A 22784-nucleotide genomic window follows, 5' to 3' on the forward strand; every position below is an offset into this window, starting at 1 on the left:
GAGTGTACATTATATGATGTTGTATCTACATTTGCATGGCTGATATCCTTTGTCCCCTTCCCCACTGAACACAACATGCAGAAGTGTTTTTTTTCTCTCTTTTTCTTTGTGTGCATGTGTGTGCGTTCATGTGTGTGTGTGTGTGTGTGTGTGCGTGTGTGCGTGTGTGTGTGTGTGTGTGTATGGTGGGGGTGATCAACAGATCATTAAAGGAACATTCATTGAACTTTAAGATGCACATGTGAGACATAAGATTATTTTAATTTTCTGCAAAAAAAGTTCAGATTAATTGTTATGAGTTTTAGTAAGTATCTGAACAACCCTTAAAAATAAAGTAAGTTTAAAATGCTTTGTAATTTGTTAAAATCATTAAAAAAAAAAACTGTGCAAAATCTGCTCTTATGTACATATATTATGATATAATACTCTGCTTACCTTTGCTTCGATGCCACTTGTTTCTGTGTGGGCAGCAAGGACATGGCTATGGGGTGGTATGTACAGGCAATAACATACAGAGAAATAGCTTCTTTTCTTCTAGAATGTGCCCTCTCAGGGTAACTAATTTTGAGAAAGAGCTATTATTGTTCTTTTTTTGTTCTTGTTTGTTCTTACAAACTGAGGCCTTTGTAAGAACAGAGAAATGTAATGATCAAAAACATTCATGGACATGTCACAAACTAATCATGCGAAATGCCTTTTTCATTTTGATAACATTACATGGAACTTTCGACCAATTGGTGAGTGTATATATGACAATTGTCTTTGAAGGAGCTGCAGGCACATCATTTACAGATTATTATTTAAAAATACACCTATTCTTAACAATTGTGAGAGCATGGCGTTGCATTGTTCAGCACCTGTGTTGTTGTGGCTTGTGTTAGAAGTGTTGAGCTGGTATTTATTCATGAAGTACGTGACGTCGTACACATCTTTGAACTCGTCTGTGTTTCTCATCGCTTCGGGCTGCTATACCTCACGTCTTACACACGATCCTCATGTTGAATGAATGTAATCCCATGTTGCAGATGATGTCAACTGTAGTGCTCTCTCAATGGGTGTCTGTGTCTTTAACAGGTGCTATGGGGAAATGTTGCACCCATCATTGCACCGCCAGCAGCTCGGTGGTCTCTGTGGCTCAGTGTGCGCTTGAGCTATGGGCTGCGGGAGCAGTAAAGTATTGCCAGAGCCCCCCAAGAACTGCTATGTGGACTTCGTCAAATCGGTAGTGAAATACAAGAACAAACGAAAAGACTACGAGGCGGAGCCGCTGAAGCCCCCCGGGGGAAAGAGCGACTTCAGCGGCATCTGGAACAGAGATCAGGGCCAACACTTACTGTTACCGCAGACATCAAGTTGTGAAGATGGACAGAAGAGAAACAAGGTGGCAAAATACAGAGCCAAGTTTGACCCACGAGTGACAGCAAGGTAAAGTAATATCATGCAAACGTTGTTGTTGTTGTTAGTAGTAGTAGCAGTTAGTAGAACTTAATAGTAGTAGCACTAGCAGATGCAGTTTGCTTTAATTCATGCAAAGTACAATCAGATGCATGCAATTCACAACCAAATATAACTATAAAGAAAACGAAAAGTCGTATTGTTAGTGCTTACACTACAGTCCTTTTATCTCATGTTTTTAAACTTAAAATGGGTATATATTGAAGTTTGCATTTTAAATACATTGATCTTGAGGGAGGATTAGGAAGTAGAACAAAAACAATCTTTAATGACTTACAAAACAAGTTACAATAGAAATGTATGGACAGCTTAGTGGCAATGATTAGGTTGCATGTGTCAATTCATTGTGTAATTAAAATAAATAAATACATACCTACACATTGTATGAATAAAAACAGCATTCCAGACATATAATCTGTAACAGGGAGGCCTAGTTAACTGACTTCACTGGGATGCTGTTATTGCATTTGGAAAGCCAAGATTTCCCATGTAGAGATACTGTCCAGTCCGTTTCAGAACATATGACCCAGCTCTTTCCTTCTCAACTTGGGGGTGTGAGTTGAAACAGTGTCCTGTTTGGAAAGATTGCTACTGGTATAGTCCATTCTTCCAAGGCTCCATATTACAGGCAGAAAGTTGAAAGTCAATCGACCGATTCACTGAATTCTTACAGTTATAGAAAAGGTCCCCTGTGTGAACATCATTCCCAACATATCAAATAATGCACCAGCAAAGTGATTCTCTAGGTACGCATTGAAAAGTGTTTTTGTCTGTCAGTGGATATAACGTTTCAGACCAGTTCATGTCAACACAGTTAACCCAGGTTAAATCCACCCCTGATTTCCTCCCATTGATGCATGCCATGTTACAGCCGAACAGTGGCAGGTAGCATATTACATAACCTCTCACAGATGCACAGTTCTGATGCCAGGGAATTGTTAAGAAATCTACTGTGACCCGGGACATAACTGGCAGGTGTCTTTCAAATCATTTGACTCTTATAGAAGTGAAATTGCCCCAACAGGTGGAGGCTGCCTATGTGACATCTCCACAGGAGAACATTTGTAAATATGCACATCGCTTGCACTAATACATCCCCAAAGAGAGCACAGGACTCTAGATCTTGTCATAAGCCATCTGGTGACACCACATGCAGTAAACTATTATAATTTATCTAAACAGCTCTGCCTCCAGAACAAATTGCTCTTTATCTTTTTCTTGGACAGTAACACAAATAGCTTCCTTCCTTGATAAGACACTTAATGATAATACAAATTGTATTATTATTATAATATATACATGTCTATACAGTGCCTAAAGAAATTCTAAACCCCCTTGAACTTTTTTTCACATTTTGTTGTGTCAGTGCCTCAGAGTTTCAAGTATTTCACGTGAAATTTGTGGGGTAAAATGTGTAGAAAAACTAAAAAACAGACAGAAAAGCATATATAATTTACTGCATTTTAAATGTATCCATTACATTTAAAATGCGGTATTTAAAACTCATAAATAATATGATGAGGTTTGTGAATTCCTTGTCCTCAGAATTGTTATTGTTTTCTTGTCATTGGCATCATTTGAATAATGGTAAATAAGCGATCCATTAAAGCTAGTATTATTGAAGAATAGTTGTTTAAAGGTTGAAGTGTTGAAGGTATTCATTGCTTAGATATAGGCCATATTTTTACAGAATGTAGAAGCTTAATGAAATGTGATAAGTGGACATCAGGCATTAGCACTACAATATTGTAGGCTCCTCAAGATTAACTTGAACTATGTTTTCAGCTTTCATGAGTATTATAAGGATGTGCTATTACTCATCACACCAGACCATTATAGAATGTATGTCTCTGAATAACATCACTGTTCCTGCCATGCAATGAAGAGACAAAATCTTAAAATTAGTTCTCACAGCATCTTTTAAAATGTAGATTGTAGCTTGCATCTTTAGTATTTGACACACTCAAAAGATCAGGCATTTTTGATACTATAAATTCACTTGCAAATTTGTTAGTAGAGAAGAAGATGTATAATTGAACACTGAGTGGGAGAATAGTTCTCAGCATGGGTGCTCTCTGCTCAGTTCTGGTGGGTTTGTTGTTGGGAAGGGAGCTCATTTGCGCTGGTTATTTCCTGCAGTGCTAACTTATAGCAATATGAAAAAATTTACCTATAATGATGATCATCATGCTCAATTTTCTGTGCATGCCTTCTGCCTACAGGTATGACATCAAGGCCTTGATTGGGAGAGGCAGCTTCAGCAGGGTGGTGCGTGTTGAGCACCGAGCTACAAAACAGCCCTTCGCTATCAAGATGATCGAGATCCGAGCTCGGGAGGGCAGGGAGGTGTGTGAGTCAGAGCTGAATGTCCTGAGGAGAGTGAGCCACCGGAACATAGTGCAGCTCATGGAGGTCTTCCAGTCACAGGACAGGGTCTACATGGTGATGGAGCTCGCCACTGGTGGAGAGCTGTTTGACCGCATAATTGCCAAGGGTTCTTTCACAGAGCGTGATGCCACCTGTGCTTTGCGCATGGTATTGGATGGTATTGAATACTTGCATAGTCTTGGGATTACTCACCGGGATCTGAAACCTGAGAACCTTTTGTACTACCACCCTGGCACCGATGCCAGAATCTTGGTGACCGATTTTGGGTTGGCAAGTTCGTCAAACAAAGACAGAGACTGGTCCATGCAGACAACTTGTGGAACCCCTGAGTACATTGCCCCTGAAATTCTGTTGAGAAGACCCTACTCGAGAGCTGTGGACATGTGGGCGCTTGGTGTCATCACATATATTATGCTGAGTGGATCTATGCCCTTTGAGGATGACAACCGCTCACGACTGTATAGGACAATCCTGAAAGGAAAATATAGCTTTGCTGGTGATGTAAGTAAAACCATGCATGTTTCTTACATAATCCTTCTCCTTGGATTGAATTTCCCAGATACATCAGTATTAATGTGTATGTGTGTGTATATATATATATATATATATATAATTTACTCTCCCGCCAAGTCGACAATGCGACAGCACCCCACCCCCCCCCACCCCAGTCCAGCTACCACTACATCACAGCTAACCATGAATAACGTTCATGCAGAAAGTCAAGCAGGTATATTTTGGGGGCGCAAGTAAAATTGCACCTGCCCAGCTCGGCAACCAGAATTAAAAAAATGTAATGTAATGCCATCTTCCAATAGTTCAGTCATTGACTATTATGAGACCGTGGAACTCATACAGGACACCTCCAATCTTATTAAGGCTCAGTGCAAGGCCTCTAACGTAAGTTTTATGTAGTTTTGTAACTTAGTGGTCATCTTTTGTTAATTTGTTAAACTGCTGTGCTCATGTTTGATGCTTGGTTTCTTAAAGTGAGTATAAATTACTTTTGTTCCACCACCTGACCCTCACAACATCAAGCCTGGTAACAAGGTTATTATATAGGCTCTCCACAAACAAAAGTACCAACAAAATACAATATATTAAAAAAAAATTAAACTACCACATAATTAAATAAATAAAATATGGAAAAAGTACAGAGATGCTACACAATAAAAAGTGCAAGCAAATAATTAGAATGTTTTAAATTGCAATTGATGCTTTAAAAAGTTGAACATGTGATTAAGCCCAACAAGATGTCTCAATTATATAATGTGCAATGAGAAAATTACTTCAAAACAGGAAATATTGTAAAAGCACAATTTCATCTTTACATATTTTGATTCTGAATTATTTAGTCATATTTCAGTTAGATTTCTAGCTGACCTCATTATTTTATCCACCACTCTTTATTTTAGCTACCCCATAATCATAATTTTAAGACATGTCACTTTAAATGGGATGCTAATATATTCATTATTTTAGTATATGATATGAAAGTTAAATAAGTGTTCTAAAAACTTGTTTTTCTCATAATGCACATGAGATTGTGTGTGAACACAGCTCGACATTGTAGGATAACTAGGCTACTTGATCAGTAAAATTGAATTTATAACAATAGAATAGAGTTGCTGGCTTTCATACTTTGTCTGTACTATCTACCTGTCTTTGGAGCTTTAATTAGAATGGTAAACCTCAGTTTCTTTAATTATATTAAATTAAATTAAATTAAATTAAACTTAATCACAAGCTTAAATACTTTACTAGCTGCAAAGTTGTTGAACTCTTATGAGGATATATAGTCACTACCCACACTTTCGGTCAGTCTTGGACATAGACCTACCTGGTAAGCTTAGCAAATAACAAATGTAGAAGTAGAAAAAGTATATGTTAAGGTATAGCAAGTGCAATGTCGCTGCAGCTCCGAAAGTAGGTGTGATGTTCCTGCATTCCACTGAATTTTGGAGCTGAAGCTACACAACATACATAAACACACTGTACAAAAACATGAACTATAGTACAAAAAGAATATAATGGAACATTGAACGTGTCTGGTGTGTTATTTATTTCTAAAGGATAGGTCTACATTGTGGAACAGAGTTCTCATCTTGTAGAAACTTGTGCAATGTATTATAGTTGAAGTAAAAAAACATATATAGATTTTTTTTTATTGAAGTCTCTCTTGTTTTTAACATGTTCTACTGTAGCAAACCTATTGGGAGATGCAAAGTCACTTTTCAATGCTAAAGCAGAATGCTAAGAACATATAATAGCAACTATTACAATTTTCCCTTTTGCATTTGACACAGAAATAGAAATCTAGACCAATCTCTAAACTCCTCCAGTTTACAAATATCCATGTTTTATTAAATCAAAATTACTATTATAGCCATACACTAACCAGAGCATTTCAAAGACCATACATATCAATACACATCGGCAAATTGTCTACTGTGTCTCTGTGGTACGAACAACAGGGCTCTCAGGCTAATTGGCAGACTAGTGTTAGTGCTAAGTCCCTAACTGGGTAGCAAGATGGGTTGTTGTTGTGTGGATCCCTTTCCAACTGGAGCTAATGGTAGCTAATGGCACAGCCGGCAAATGTCATGCTTTTGATCCACTAATCTTCAGACTATACTGATGTGGCACTCCTTCAAGACTTTTTTTAGGATGTGTCAATCAGGAATCGGAACTTTACATTCCAATACCATTTTAAGAATCAGACCATTACAAATAATTTTTTCTATAGTAGCAAACAATGATACAAGGTGTTCACAATTTGAAGGGCAGGTCTTAACTCTTCCAAATACTGGGACCTACAGAATATGAAAGAAAAGTGGGAGTATCATGGGCTAAACAAGTGTAAAGGTGTATGCATTTAGAGAACTAAAGAATATGTCATAATTAACACATTTCACAATTTCATTTTGCAGTCTAGGAGCATTAGACAACATGTTAGTGCTTACCCCTCTTATCATATAGATCAATGGCTCCATACAACATTTACCATATGATTTTGAGCATCAATAAATATATTAAGATTATTCCATGGTCATAAGCAGACCAAATGGTGATGAAATATCCAGTATCTCACACATTACACATTTCAGCCTTGTTAGTCCTGATATTAACTCTCTCACCCAGGTGTACAATTACTTGTTTTCAAAAGCATTGTACAGTCAGAATGCATTGGTAATATGTGGTAAACAACACACAATACAAATATAAGCTCAAATGCTTATACTATTATGTAGCTTTATGTATATTTATAGATTTATAAAATACATGATTTAAGAGTTACTACGATTGTGTACAAATATGACTGTATATGCATATAGACATGCTCTTTCATGTTGATTTTCTTTTTAAGGGATTACAAACATATAAAGGAGGATGACAATGTGTGTAGGACAGGCTGTCAGATAATTACTGAGGGCAAGCATGCATAAATGTGCATAGGTAGAGATTCAGTTAAAATGTATTAAAGCCTTCCACTTGAGTAACCCTGGAGAATTTTGATGAAGAGCTTTAAGGCTGTTGAAACTATTAAAGTCACCAACATCCAATACAAAATCCAGACCTGAAAAGTAGCCTGTGTCATCAAAGATGAATAACTATTGAGCTGAGAATTTACTTGTGTTACTGTTTAACTTGCTTTAAAATAAAAACACATCTGTTTTCGTCCATCAAGAGGAAATATGCATGTCAAATAAACATGAATAGGATTTAAAAATAAATAACATGCAGTATGGAGGTACATGACTTGTGTACTTGAAATATATCTGTGGGATGAATTGAAACCGATGAAATCTAGTAGTCTTCTATGTCACATTAACAAAGGCTGTATGAAATGTATATTCTTCTGAAAAAAAGTAAGATTTCATTTTTTCTTGTGGATGTTTCATAAATCAGAAAATACATTTTGCTGAGGCTGTTAAACTCCAGACCTTTCTGAGTCTGAACAATGCATTGATATCATTTATAGTCCAAGTACATAAATGATCTCAGATGGCCTGTTCGCCATTCTTAATTTTCTTGAGTCCTTATATGAAAGTAATCTAATTCTAATTGAAACAGTGCATGAACTATTTCTGCAATGATTGTCTCCAAACAGTTTCAGGTTATAATAGCAGGGCATTTTGTCCTTGGTTGTATATCTGCACTTTTATATAATAATAATAGTAATGATAATAATAATGAAGTCAAAGTGATTCATTGCAATTAGGGGATTACCTTACTCTCCCACCACATTTTTGTATCTTAGGTACAGCCCCTTTTCAGATGTTATACCAGTTATTTATTGAAAGACGCTTTCTATATGGACTCGTCTTGAAGTGTTTAATAGTTTAAATCTGCAAAGCTGTCATTGACGGATCAGATGTTAATTAAACAGTGTGGAGGATAGCCTTTGTTGAACCGCTCAGTGCTGTGAGAAACCAAGCGGCATGGTTAGAACCTAATCTCAGGCCATGCCCTGAAACATAAATCAAAACCAAGGTCTGACTGGAACATTCTGTACTTTGAATAACATTATAAATAACAGTATACTTTTTCCTCCAAAGTGACTTAACAAAGCTGACAGTATAATAAGAAGTAATCTATTATATGCAATGGCAACATGCCAATGTTTCTATTGTCATATGCTACCTAATAATAATAATAATTTATTCAAAACAAACCAGCCATTCATTTTAATTAAAAAATTTGACTTTTAGACTTTATCATTGTTTCTCTTATTCTAAAGGAATTCCATTTGCAGGAATTGTTTTTGTTTGTTGGGCTCTTCTTTAACATCTGTTACATATACAGGCTTTGTTTATGCAGTGTACTCTTTTAAATAGCTAACTAGGGTGCAGGCATGTTTTGGAACAGCTGTTAGTATAAAAAATGATGGTTTAATCTTGTTTTTGCACATTAAGGTTTCATTGGTTAATTGGTAACATCACTCTGTTAAGTCAAGAATATGAAAATACATTATGAATCAAGTGTAAGTTCATTAATTGTAATTGAACACACTTCTAAACAAGGATATACTTTATACTGTAAATATTAAACTAATTTTAATACCCAGTTAACCCATGTAAGTATCCTTACCATAAACATAAAGAGTTAACATGGATTGAATCAGTTAAGCATACAATTATGTATTTGATCAATTTTGGAGTACAGTTCTCTTCAGAAAGTAAAATAATTCTATCAGAGATCAAGTTTCTCTCAGAGCACATGTTTAACTGGAAGAAGCAACGCATGAGAAAGACCTAGGAGCCTATGTAGACTCCTCACCTTTCCCATCCGAACAATGTGGGGAAGCAATTAAAAAAGCAAACAGGATGTTAGGGTATATTGTCAAAAGTGTAGAACTGAGAACAAGGGCAGTAATGTTCAGACTGTACAATGCACTAATTAGAGCTCATCTGGATACTGTGTACAGTTCTGGGCTCCACACTTCAAGAAAGATATCGCTGCTCTAGAGGCAGTTCAGAGGAGAGCAACCAGACGTATTCCAGGTCTGTAGGGAGTGTCCTACAGAGAGACTGAGGAACTGAACCTTTTCACCCTGGAACAGAGGAGACTACATGGGGACTTGATTCAAGTCTTCAAAATCATGAAAGGCATCGACCACATCAAACCAGAGGAGCTTTTCAAGATCAGCAGGGACACACACACCCGGAAACACAAATGGAAATTGGGCTTCAAGGCATTCAAGACAGAAAACAGGAGACACTTCTTCACACAGAGAGTCGTCACAATCTGAACAAACTCCCCAGCGATGTGGTAGAGTCTGAACATTTGGGAACATTTAAAAATAGACTGGATAGGATCTTTGGATCACTTTGGACACCAAACGAGCACGATGGGTCGAATGGCCTCTTCTCGTTTGTAAACTTTCTTATGTTCTTCTGTAACCGTGGTGAGGTTGTTGACGTACCAAACGTGATAAGTGGCAGCGGTCACAACACTGCACCAGTGGCAGAACGGCAGCACAGAACTACCCAAGAGAGGAGGAGAAAAACCCTCCAAGTTGATGCCGTGTCTTACAGTAGATCTTCAGTCACTCAGTTGTAAGGTGAGATTGTGAACCCTTACTGTATCCAGCTGTATAAACACTCACACTTAGGGCAAACCTTCCTGTGATACAATCTCTTGCCTGAAGTATGGTGTGCCGTGCAAGTGCTTCCTCCCAATGCATACCTCATCACAGGGCAAGCTGAAAAAACAGACGTGTCACCTCTCATTAAACCTGTTCACTGCACAAAGGGGGTATTACTTGTCACATTCACCAGTGGACTGTCATTCACTGCCCACAGTGGGAGCTGCAGGAACTGTTAGTGTGAACTTCACTTGCCACCTCATTTCCATTATATATCACATGAATGTCAAACCCATTTTGCTATTTGTTTTGGTTACGTGGCTCTGTAAAGGTTACATTTCCCCATTTTCAAAGGGAAATTTGTTTCATGTTAAGTTACAGGCCACTAAAGTGGATATTTAGTTGTCTTTTATTCATCAGGTGGCAAAGCTGTATGTCTTGAACCAATATATGTTCTCATGAATGCAGGGAAATACCCATTCTAGTTGTCTAAAACATTTTCTTTCACCATATTAAATCACAAGAAAAACAATGTCACAACTACTTAGTTCAAAAGAGAACTTACATCAATTCAGCTTTAAATTATAGGGTTTTTCCATCTGTGTAAACAGCTTTAAAATCACAGCCCTGTGCCAAACATACAGGAAATTACTGGAACTTAAAAGGCACCAGTGTAACCTGTAACCATGTCCTGGTATGAATCTGACAGTTATCTAGCACTCTGGAACTCAGCATTAAAAACACTTTAGAAAGAGAACAGACTACTACTGATAAGATCTTGTCTGACAAATAGTTATGTCCAGGTTTATTCAACAAAATGTGCTATTGTAACATCTGTAAAAGCAGTATAGAATTGTATCTTTGCTGTCTTCAGATATTAATAAAAATTCCAGATACCATTTTTATTTTTGATCATATACTTTTAAAGTTACTGAGATATCTAAAAGTGATATTTCTAGGACGTTTATCAGACCCCAGCAGCCTTTTAGGCAATTATAATATATTACATTTTCATGGTGTGTCATGGAAAAGAACAATTTAGATAAAAGCAAATGGAAACATCTTGGGGTAGCCTTCATCCAACAGTGGATTGATATGGGTTGATGATGATGATGATGATGAAATAGATAAATAGATAAATAAAAACTAAAATCTTGCCATCCTAGGTTTGACATAATATGAGCTGTGCTGCATAACAGCAAAATTAGAATATGTACTTTGTGATTGCATATTGACTGATCAAGGAGAGAAAAAAATAGTATGGATGAAAAGGGTGACTGATGCATGTCAGCTATTTAAGGTGTAACAGGCACAGGAATTCAAATGAAAGGAAGTAAAACCAGCTTAATTACAATCAGAACAATGCTGGTGATTTTAAATAAATTAAGTAATCGAGTAATTGAGTTTATCAGGCCCTCTTTACCTTCACATACCAGAAACCAGACAAATGAAATGACCTCTGAACAACGAAATCGGTGCTCCACAGTTACATGCTGTTTACATGCATTTCCCAAACAGAGCAGGTAGCTGTAGATAATATGGCTATAGTATATTTTGTCATGTATTTATTTCAAACACGCCAAGTAACAAGTTTATCTGGAGAGACCACATCCGAAGCTGAAGATTGCAGAAAATAATGGCTAGAATTGAAAAAGAGCTTGCTTATTTATTAGAATTACAGTATTCCCAAAATAAAACAGCATAATACTAAAAGTAAACCTTGTACTATGTGTATTTCCCTGTTTACTTTTGCTTGTTCACAAATATGTGTTCTGCCTGATTCTGTTGTTTCGGGTTAGAGGGTTATCTGACACTAATTAGCTAATGACAAACGTCTTGGAAAGGATGTACATAGGAAGCACATCAGTGTTGCATAAAGGCTCATTACTGACACAAGTTACTGTTACCTGTGTGTATGGGGTTTAACAAAAAATACCATAACAGAAACAACAACATCTAAATGTGTAATAAAATATGTGAACTGTTTTCATAAAGGGAAGAGATAAGTTACTTTAAATGAAGGTCTCCAACAAGGTTTCTATATAATTCTATACTGCAGAATGACAGAATCAATGTACAGTATATGGTGTAGTGTTTATTTGTATGTAGCTTTAAATATTTTTGTCCTAATAACAAGGTAAAGAATTTGTATTTGTTTCTGATATTAAGTCAAACTTGCATTGTGTGTCTTGGACGTATTTGAGGTAATCTTTGACTATAGAGTAGTTTGGAAGCATAGTGCCCCCCTCCCTTACATAACCTGAAGAATAGCAGTGTTTATATTGGTGTTTGTACGGATTTTAATAAAACAGTTTTATTTCGAGGGAGCTTGGTTTTAAACTGTTTATGTTATGATTTCTATTCAAACAGATGAGAGATCTCCTAATCTATACTTTTTACTAGCATTCAAGGTTGAGAAGGCATATTGATAATAGAGATTTCAACTAATTAAATCACAAATGCATACATAGAGGGATCCTATCTTCTTTTTTCCCCTTCAGGAGCAGTATTGCAATTTGTTATAAGTTAATATAATTTACTAATATCCATCTTAAAAGTTAAATTTGTATATAGCGTATGTGATTTCAGTTTCCTCGCCATTTTATTTTTTATGCTGACATATTCAGCAATAAACTCATTCCATTCTTTCATCTTACACATCTACATGGCAGTTGTTTCTGATATTATGAACCTAATAGGAAGAATTAAGCTAAGGTGCAAATGTATCACAGGAAGCCCATTAGATTGCATTGGAAAAACTGAGGAAAAATTGTCAACATGGCAGTAATCAATCAAATTGCATTTTTAATTGATCAAACAGATTAAAAAATATATATTTCAAAGATAATCCATTGTAATTATCAAACGTTAAAACTAGAACCTTGCACTTAGAAGAGGTTTTAATTCGAAAATAATGTGCATGTTAAACTCATCTTATTACGTGCACGTTATTTCTTATGATTAGGTGGAATTCATTAAGATGAAAGAGTGTATTTAATGTGCACATTAAGGAAATAATTTGCATAGGTTAGAATGGCCATTATTTCTAAAATGTGCACATTATTTTAGTATGCATGCTAAATTATCACAGCTATGCACTCTCTCACTAGGGGTAGAAAAATCTGCTACATGATTAAACTGTATAGCAGCCATCACATTGAAAGAGTCAGCCACCTGATAATACCCATCTTGATATCCCACGACACTGTTCCCTCTGTGGGGAATACTGTATACGGCTGTGTCCTGACCAACAGGGCTTGCACTATCTGCTGGAAACACCTGGAAACGGAGCAGAAATTCCAGCAACTGTAGCCACAGTGCATTGGAATGAACCAGAGGCTAAATAAAATAACGAGCACATCAATTTCACTAGACCTGGCACTGCATGACTCCTGGCAGTAAAAGGTTCCAGATTCTCCTTAATTTCCTCTTATTAGGAGAGTATGATGCTTATGCGGAGTCTATGCCTAGCTATCATTTCTTACTCTGTCAAAGTTAGTGTTCATGTGACCCTGAAAGCACATTGTACTCTCCTGTGTCTCTGTCAATTTTCTTCCCTTTTTTTCTAACCTTTCACCTTCCTCCAAGCAACAGAGAAACTTAATTTTCCCCACAGTGTCTTGTGCTGTTTGTTACTTTCTTGTATGTATGTACAGTGAGGGAAAAAAGTATTTGATCCCCTGCTGATTTTGTACGTTCAAAGAAATGATCAGTCTATAATTTTAACGGTAGGTGTATTTTAACAGTGAGAGACAGAATAACAACAAAAAAATCCAGAAAAACACACTTCAAAAAAGTTATAAATTGATTTGCATGTTAATGAGGGAAATAAGTATTTGACCCCTTCGACTTAGTACTTAGTGGCAAAACCCTTGTTGGCAATCACAGAGGTCAGACGTTTCTTGTAGTTGGCCACCAGGTTTGCACACATCTCAGGAGGGATTTTGTCCCACTCCTCTTTGCAGATCCTCTCCAAGTCATTAAGGTATCGAGGCTGACGTATGGCAACTCGAACCTTCAGCTCCCTCCACAGATTTTCTATGGGATTAAGGTCTGGAGACTGGCTAGGCCACTCCAGGACCTTAATGTGCTTCTTCTTGAGCCACTCCTTTGTTGCCTTGGCTGTGTGTTTTGGGTCATTGTCATGCTGGAATACCCATCCACGACCCATTTTCAATGCCCTGGCTGAGGGAAGGAGGTTCTCACCCAAGATTTGATGGTACATGGCCCCGTCCATTGTCCCTTTGATGCGGTGCAGTTGTCCTGTCCCCTTAGCAGAAAAACACCCCAAAGCATAATGTTTCCACCTCCATGTTTGATGGTTGGGATGGTGTTCTTGAGGTCATTCCTCCTCCTCCAAACATGGCGAGTTGAGTTGATGCCAAAGAGCTCGATTTTGGTCTCATCTGACCACAACACTTTCACCCAGTTCTCCTCTGAATCATTCAGATGTTCATTGGAAAACTTCAGACGGGCCTGTACATGTGCTTTCTTGAGCAGGGGGACCTTGCGGGCGCTGCAGGATTTCAGTCCTTCATGGCGTAGTGTGTTACCAATTGTTTTCTTGGTGACTATGGTCCCAGCTGCCTTGAGATCATTAACAAGATCCTCCCGTGTAGTTCTGGGCTGATTCCTCACCGTTCTCATGATCATTGAAACTCCACGAGGTGAGATCTTGCATGGAGCCCCAGAGCGAGGGAGACTGACAGTTATTTTGTGTTTATTCCATTTGCGAATAATCGCACCAACTGTTGTCACCTTCTCACCAAGCTGCTTGGCGATGGTCTTGTAGCCCATTCCAGCCTTGTGTAGGTCTACAGTCTTGTCCCTGACATCCTTGGACAGCTCTTTGGTCTTGGTCATGGTGGAGAGTTTGGAATCCGAGTGATTGATTGCTTCTGTGGACAGGTGTCTTTTATACAGGTAACGAGCTGAGATTAGGAGCACTCCCTTTAAGAGAGTGCCCCTAATCTCAGCTCGTTACCTGTATAAAAGACACCTGGGAGCCAGAAATCTTGCTGATTGATAGGGGATCAAATACTTATTTCCCTCATTAACATGCAAATCAATTTTTAACTTTTTTGAAATGCGTTTTTCTGGATTTTTTTGTTGTTATTCTGTCTCTCACTGTTAAAATACACCTACCATTAAAATTATAGACTGATCATTTCTTTGTCAGTGGGCAAATGTACAAAATCTGCAGGGGATCAAATACTTTTTTCCCTCACTGTATGTATGTATGTATGTATGTATGTAAACTGTTTATACCTGCTTTCCCATAATTATGATTAACACACCTTAATGCACAGATTGGATAAGATTGAACAATGCTTAATGAATGCCTTATGAATACCATAGTGCAGTATTTATACTGTCATTTCACCTCATCTGCATACATTTGTGCATATACCATCTTTATACTCTTCATTTAACAACCATGTTATTTTTTATTTGTTTTTTATTTAACATGTCTTATGTGGTCAATTTTGCATGATTGAATGAAATCTTCAATAAAATAAATATTAATTAGTGTTGATACACCCACACGCACAGCACAACACTATATTAATCCCTCAGAATGTACACGTTAATGTAACTTCCAGATTTACGCAATCCACAACAATGCTGCAGAGATTCTGAGATCTGCGGGGGCAGAATAATGGACTCAGAAAGGAGAATAAGGCTTGAATAGTGGGACGGCATTTAGCTACTTTGTTACTTGCAGTACACAAATCAGAATGGACAGCTATTTGAATGGCATTTTAAGGGCTCTCTCAATGCTGCTGCCTTAATGCACTACACAAACCAGTTTCATTGATCCAATATGCAGTACGTCTCACATGCCTACCCCTTTGAAATGTTAACCCATATATCCTAACACCCACCCTATGTTACACAAAAATAAAGCAATAACATTTGCAATGAAGACTTGCCAGTTGAGATTAGTTGATGCATTTAAAGTAAACGCTAAAATAAAAATAAAAATTGCTAATTAAATCATCTTCACCATTAAATGCATACACAATTAGAACTGATTAAATAAACTAGCTACAGTTTAATAGACATATAGTTGGTAGATGTTTTTATCACTTTTTTTCCTTCTCCCCAGACTAATTACTATCAATTTACCGTATAGGAAAGGCTAGAGAATCAAATTAAATCTGGTGAATAAATGGATATTAAAAAACAAAACTGCAACAAAGAGTGCAACACTGATAACAAACGTAAAGAGCAATCTAGAAACTTTTTCTAACATCAAGTGCAATAGAATTTCCATTTACTCACATCAGACTTGATTTATATCAGTGCTAGATAGACATTATTTCTTATAATGACGTGTTTTTCTAATGTCATATGAATTCACTGAAGAGATAATTGTGTATGATGTTGGGCAGCACATGATCTTTTTTTTTTTTTTTTTACAAATAACCTATTGTAGACTGCTAGGTATACAAAGCTTTATTATGAGATGTCACTCCATGGTGTAGTTGTTTCCCTGGTTTGTTTACAGAAGCCAGCCTAGGACAGTAGGGAACACTAATTTAAAGGTCAACAAGAGCAATACTTTTTTTTGTATTATTATTATTTATTTCATGGTATTTAACCTTTTTAGGACTATTTTTGTCAACTTAGTTCCTATTTAAGAAATATACAGAATCAGAAGAAGTGAAGTGGTGATAAGGTACAGAGATGGTGGAGCGATGAAGTGAGAGAGTAGTTTTCAACACTTGAAATGTCCTCAAAATTCATTTTTAATAATGGAAAGTGTATCAGGTATTTAACCAATTAAGTGTTGAGAAAAAAGCTGAAGTCATAGTCACAGAAAATATTCTGTTTTTTAGTTAAGGTTTTTATTTGTTTATCATTCTTAAGTTAAGAGGTATTGTTTATAATTTTGTAATAAGTAATCCTGTAATAACTAAAGTGTGCTCATAATCGCATGTGCTATATTTCAATACTAGAATTAAGTGATGAGAGAATGCTGTGCCCACGAGATCTGGAACCCCATTTTTAAGATGTATCATTTGCATTGCATGAAATACAGTTCTATTGGTTGGTAGGTTTGCATTCAGAAATCAATGTTAAATGAACTCTTATTTTTTTTCCAGAGCTGTATATTATATATATATATATAATATACAGCTCTGGAAAAAATATTTTTTTATCCCATATTGATAGGATAGCATCTTGCAGTTGATGGAGATTTGTGGGATGCACATCCAGGGCACGAAGCTCCCGTTCCACCACATCCCAAAGATGCTCTATTGGGTTGAGATCTGGTGACTGCGGGGGCCAGTTTAGTACAGTGAACTCATTGTCATGTTCAAGAAACCAATTTGAAATGATTCGACCTTTGTGACATGGTGCATTATCCTGCTGGAAGTAGCCATCAGAGGATGGGTACATGGTGGTCATAAAGGGATGGACATGGTCAGAAACAATGCTCAGGTAGGCCGTGGCATTTAAATGATGCCCAATTGGCACTAAGGGGCCTAAAGTGTGCCAAGAAAACATCCCCCACACCATTACACCACCACCAGCAGCCTGCACAGTGGTAACAAGGCATGATGGATCCATGTTCTCATTCTGTTTACGCCAAATTCTGACTCTACCATCTGAATGTCTCAACAGAAATCGAGACTCATCAGACCAGGCAACATTTTTCCAGTCTTCAACTGTCCAATTTTGGTGAGCTTGTGCAAATTGTAGCCTCTTTTTCCTATTTGTAGTGGAGATGAGTGGTACCCGGTGGGGTCTTCTGCTGTTGTAGCCCATCCGCCTCAAGGTTGTACGTGTTGTGGCTTCACAAATGCTTTGCTGCATACCTCGGTTGTAACGAGTGGTTATTTCAGTCAAAGTTGCTCTTCTATCAGCTTGAATCAGTCGGCCCATTCTCCTCTGACCTCTAGCATCAACAAGGCATTTTCGCCCACAGGACTGCCGCATACTGGATGTTTTTCCCTTTTCACACCATTCTTTGTAAACCCTAGAATTGGTTGTGCGTGAAAATCCCAGTAACTGAGCAGATTGTGAAATACTCAGACCGGCCCGTCTGGCACCAACAACCATGCCACGCTCAAAATTGCTTAAATCACCTTTCTTTCCCATTCAGACATTCAGTTTGGAGTTCAGGAGATTGTCTTGACCAGGACCACACCCCTAAATGCATTGAAGCAACTGCCATGTGATTGGTTGGTTAGATAATTGCATTAATGAGAAATTGAACAGGTGTTCCTAATAATCCTTTAGGTGAGTGTATATATATGGGTAGAAAAGTACAGTTGAGATAATTTTCAGTACCTATCGATAGCTGTCAGGGATTGCAATTTTAATTATGTTTCAATTAATGAATTCATAAAAAAGATATCTGGTTACGTGATATTAGTGAGATATACATGTCTGAGTTATTGAAAAAAATACTAAAGATTATCCAGAAGCATTCAGCAAACAATGCACTTTTCAGGTAATAAACGTAGTGTTGAAAGGTGTTCCAATCACAATGCACTGCCAAACATTCAACTTTTTTTAACTGAAGAATGTAACTGTTTTCGTTAAGTAAATTAATAAATATCTTCATGTATTCCAAATAAATCATTAGAAAATGCATGATGCTAGCAGTAATATTAGTTGTCTCGCCTGCTTAACCTATAGAGACACATATAGGCAAAGTTACAGAGGCAAAGTTACTGGGTCATCGACACACTTGTTCTGATGATGCATCTGATTTTTACATCCCTGAAAGGAGAAAAACAATCTAAGTAATGAACTTGTATCTGAGCTGGCAAAAATACAAACTAAAAAAGTACTGCAGAGATATTGACAATGATATATCTAAATAAAATGATGTAAGTTTGGTGTTAGATATACAATTGAGGTCTGACCACATGCCTGTAGTGTTTAACAATGAGCATTGTTAACTTGAGCAGTAATGTGTTCTGGACAAAATCCCTATGCATTCCCCTTACACATCTGGTGTGGGGAAACATTAGGAGAGATCCAGGAACAACTAATAGCTTTTTTGCAGCTGTCAATCCTGCCAGTAGTATTTTATGTTGAGATGCAGAGAGAGATAAGGAACAGTCATAAGTTAATAGAAGTAGGCATGGTACAGTGGGTCTGTCTGTTTCTAAAACACCAGAGAGTGTATCAGATTCATGGGATTGTAACCTAGCTGCAGCAGGACACTCCCAAAACCTGTACAATGTGTTATCCATTTTTCCAGGCCCACAATCTGCACAGGAGGGGTTTAATAGATGTTTAATTTGGTAATACTTATGAGGGGAGTCATTTTATTATTGTTCTTTTAAAAGCAACTCATGCCACAAACATATCAAGAAATAATTAATGCTGGGAAACACACTGGGCTTAATTTAATGAGAATTAGAATCTTATGCCATCTTTTATTAAACCCCAACATGTGTAAACAGGTATTTTTTCATCCAAAAGTAATCTGTGAGTCATAATCATGATATCACAAGTGTCTCTTAGTAATTGTTTTTGTAAGTGTACTGTTACATGGGATTTGTTTGGTTCATTATTTATGCAGATTTGAAGAAAGGCTTTGATGTCCAGATGACTCATGCGTCCTCCACTGCAATTGAAATTGAAATTGAAATCCTCCTGATTATAAATAAACGGAATACCAATAGCATCAGGGGTTTGATATCACCTTGCAAAACTTTGTTTATACAATATCTGTTTAAGAGAGGAAAGAATATCCCAGAGAATATATCATTTTGTGCGGGGGGATTTTGTGCAAGACGCAAAAACAAAAAAAAAGTATACTGGAGAGTATTGTTTTACTAGATGCATCTGACTATCATCTGGCACTGTGTGTTGGCTCTTTTGTGTATGCTGTCTTTGTTTTGCTTACATGCAGTCAGAATGAAACCTGCATTTAGTGTTCCTTTGGAGGCAATATTCTTGCAATTGTCAATTTCATGGCTGATGGATTTTAATTATTAGGTGAGAGACAAAAAGAGAAACATGATCAGGATTAAAATACAAAGCTGGTTTCTACAAAGTCAGGTTAAGTTTATACAGGTCAGGCATAAGCAAGCGGAAGGTTGGTGAGATTATTATTAATAATAGGTTTCACCATACTTTATTTAGATTGTTTAAGACAAACCATTTCACTCCTGTAAAGGTGTATTTGAATCACTTTTTTGACCTGTAAACTTAAAGCTTTTGCAATAAATGAAATAAAATGGTTTCAGCCCTTTATTCACTCAATACTAGCTATTAATTGTACAAATTCAGACTGGTTATCTATAACACAATTGTATTAGTTTTCAAAATGTAAACTTACCATTATTAAGATATATATTAAAAAAGCGTTTTATAGATGGCAAACCATAGCTAAAACCCAATTGAAATTTGAAACTATGAAAGGATTTGGGGAGATTTCAAAAGAATGTGAAGGACAGGGAGTCACTCATCTGTAGAGAAGGCCAAAAGTCAAAAGGACTTTGGGAATACTCTTAAATACAGTCTGTATGGTGACAGTTCATTTTTTTTTTATCTTTCTAACATTTCATCCTTGGTCTAAGAGTCTCATCTAATGTTTGTTGCAGCCCTGGCCCTGTGTCTCCAACCTGGCTAAAGACTTCATAGAGAGGCTTCTGACTGTGGACCCCGGCAAGCGGATGTCAGCCACTCAGGCTCTGAAGCACCCCTGGATAGTAACCATGGCTGCCAGCTCCTCCATGAAGAACCTACACCGCTCCATCTCGCAGAACCTAAAGCGCCGGGCCTCTTCCTCCCACTGCAACAGTGCCAAATCGGGTCAGTCTGGGCGCTCGAGCCATTCCCGCCGTGTATGGGAGAAGGAGCTCTTGGAGAGAAACCTGAGACAACAGCTTCCACCCCAGAAGTGACTGCCACACCCACCTTTACACCACTGTCGTTCTGTTTATAATCATCAGAAGCTTAATTTTGAATCTGAATTCATCTGTTTGTGCTCCAACACATACTCTGTCAAACCATTTGTTTCTGTTCACAGTGAAGCAACAAAACTGTAACACTGTAGGCATGGGAGTTGTGGTTGTGTAGCAAGTTTATGATGCTCACCTGCAATAAGCTCCATGTGGAATAATTTACTGGTTGAGCATCTGGAAGCTAACTTCAATATCACCAAAGAAGGTAATAGAAATCAGTATCAGACAAGCTGTTATTTGGTAACAAGAGTTTCTGTCTTGGAGGTACCTGCTCTATCTAATAACCAGTGTGTCAAAACATCTAATTAGATTCATACTTAGATCCAGATCAACTTTTTGTTGTGGCAGTGAGAGAGGGGTAAGGGGATACAGTATCTAAACAGTAGAAAAAACATGCACACCAAAATATACGTTGCTGAGTTACTAAGGGGATACAGTAGACATATTTTAAGTTTATTTTACATGTATTTTTATTGGAATCTGTGATGGTGTCTGCATTTCATATGTTGGTATTTGTACATTTAAGATTTAGGGAGCTTAACATGAGGTTGGCGGAAGAGGAAGGAGATAACAAGCAAACTAAGAAAAGATAGATGAAGGAAATATACATTAGCTGTAAGACTCATATTTTCTTGGAAATTAACATTTTTGGCTGAGATACACATCCATTCTGTGTAGGAGATATTGTGTATGGTTATTATTTTACAAGCCAAAGTTAATAAAAATATGAGTCACTACAATTCAGACTTTGTCTTTATTTATTTATTTTGCACATCACAAAATACATTAATTTTGAATTTTATTTTTAAATTGTTAACAAAGATCTTTGTGCTTTTGGATATGTTTATTTTTGGACTGTATGCACTCTTACATTAGAATACCACATTATTATGTCATTCTTTTAGAAAACTACATAATAGTGCTGTAATAATGTATTCATAGAAGCTGTGAATGTTTAGACCTAAACGGAATACGATAGAATACTAACTGTTACTATAGAATATTATAGAAATCAACAGATTACTATACAACACTACTGCAAGTTCAGAATACTAAAAAGTGCTGTAGAAAACTACAGAGCAGTATGGGGTGATGAATGGGCCCTGTTATGCATTGAAAAAAGATTATATTTTCAGTAAAAGCTTTTTCAAAACAGAAACAGCAGCTACAAAAACAAATTAAAAAGTAAATATTATTTTTCAAAGACATTTAGTGATAATTTCAGGAGCAAAATGGAAATTCCGGAGTTCCATTTATCAGACGAATGTCTAACTTTGGATGTGAGCCATGTGCACATGAATTCGAAACAGCATCAGCTTTGCTATAAACAGATTAAAGTCATATAATATATATGGGACATGCATCTGCACCAACACATACATCCAGCCTGAAATCAAAATATCATACATTATAAGCCTAATATATCATCACTATCAGCCTATATAGATCCACTTCACGCCATGTCACTCCTGCAAAGTGTATGATTTAATCTTTCCATCTTCTATGTGGTCGTCTAGGTCTTTTTTCATCTCTTGGGATCCATTCAATCACTTCCTTTGTCCAGCTTTAATCTGTTCTTCTTGCAATGTGTCCAGCCCATTGCCATTTTAACATTTTCACTAATACTGGATATTGAATAACTGTATTTTCTCTGTAGTTACTTGTATAGTTTCTCTGTGGGTTTTCATATCTTTTTACTTTAAATAATAAAAGCATACAAGTGGGTTTGTCTTTAGCTCCATTGACTTATATATACAGAAAGCTGGAAATATCTTGGTGGGTTAGGACTTACATTCCCCAGGCAATATAAATAGTGCTTCAGGCCTTGTTAAAGTGCATAGAATTGATATGCTGTGCAGCATGGGTCAAAAGAACATAATTTACATATATTTAAATAACAAATACAAGGCTAAAAGAAC

General features: G+C 36.9%; 1 protein-coding gene across 1 annotated transcript; it reads left to right on the forward strand.

Annotated features, from left to right (window-relative positions):
- Positions 1-934: 934 nt before the first annotated feature.
- On the forward strand, positions 935-21540 carry LOC136768132 (serine/threonine-protein kinase H1-like). Its single transcript, XM_066722188.1, has 3 exons — positions 935-1425; positions 3678-4344; positions 20503-21540. Exons 1-3 carry the CDS (start codon positions 1154-1156, stop codon positions 20803-20805), a joined length of 1242 nt encoding a protein of 413 aa, XP_066578285.1. The 5' UTR covers positions 935-1153; the 3' UTR covers positions 20806-21540.
- The last annotated feature ends 1244 nt before the right edge of the window (positions 21541-22784 follow it).

The sequence above is a fragment of the Amia ocellicauda genome, chromosome 2 (assembly GCF_036373705.1).
Source record: "Amia ocellicauda isolate fAmiCal2 chromosome 2, fAmiCal2.hap1, whole genome shotgun sequence".
Classification (NCBI taxonomy): domain Eukaryota; kingdom Metazoa; phylum Chordata; class Actinopteri; order Amiiformes; family Amiidae; genus Amia; species Amia ocellicauda.

What these genes read in the sequence shown, in the direction of transcription:
- LOC136768132 (XM_066722188.1), top strand. Translation starts at nt 1,154, where the DNA reads ATGGGCTGCGGGAGCAGTAAAGTATTGCCAGAGCCCCCCAAGAACTGC. An exon ending in GACCCACGAGTGACAGCAAG is followed by an intron (nt 1,426 to 3,677) that starts GTAAAGTAATAT and finishes TTCTGCCTACAG; the next exon opens with GTATGACATCAAGGCCTTGA. An exon ending in AATATAGCTTTGCTGGTGAT is followed by an intron (nt 4,345 to 20,502) that starts GTAAGTAAAACC and finishes TGTTTGTTGCAG; the next exon opens with CCCTGGCCCTGTGTCTCCAA.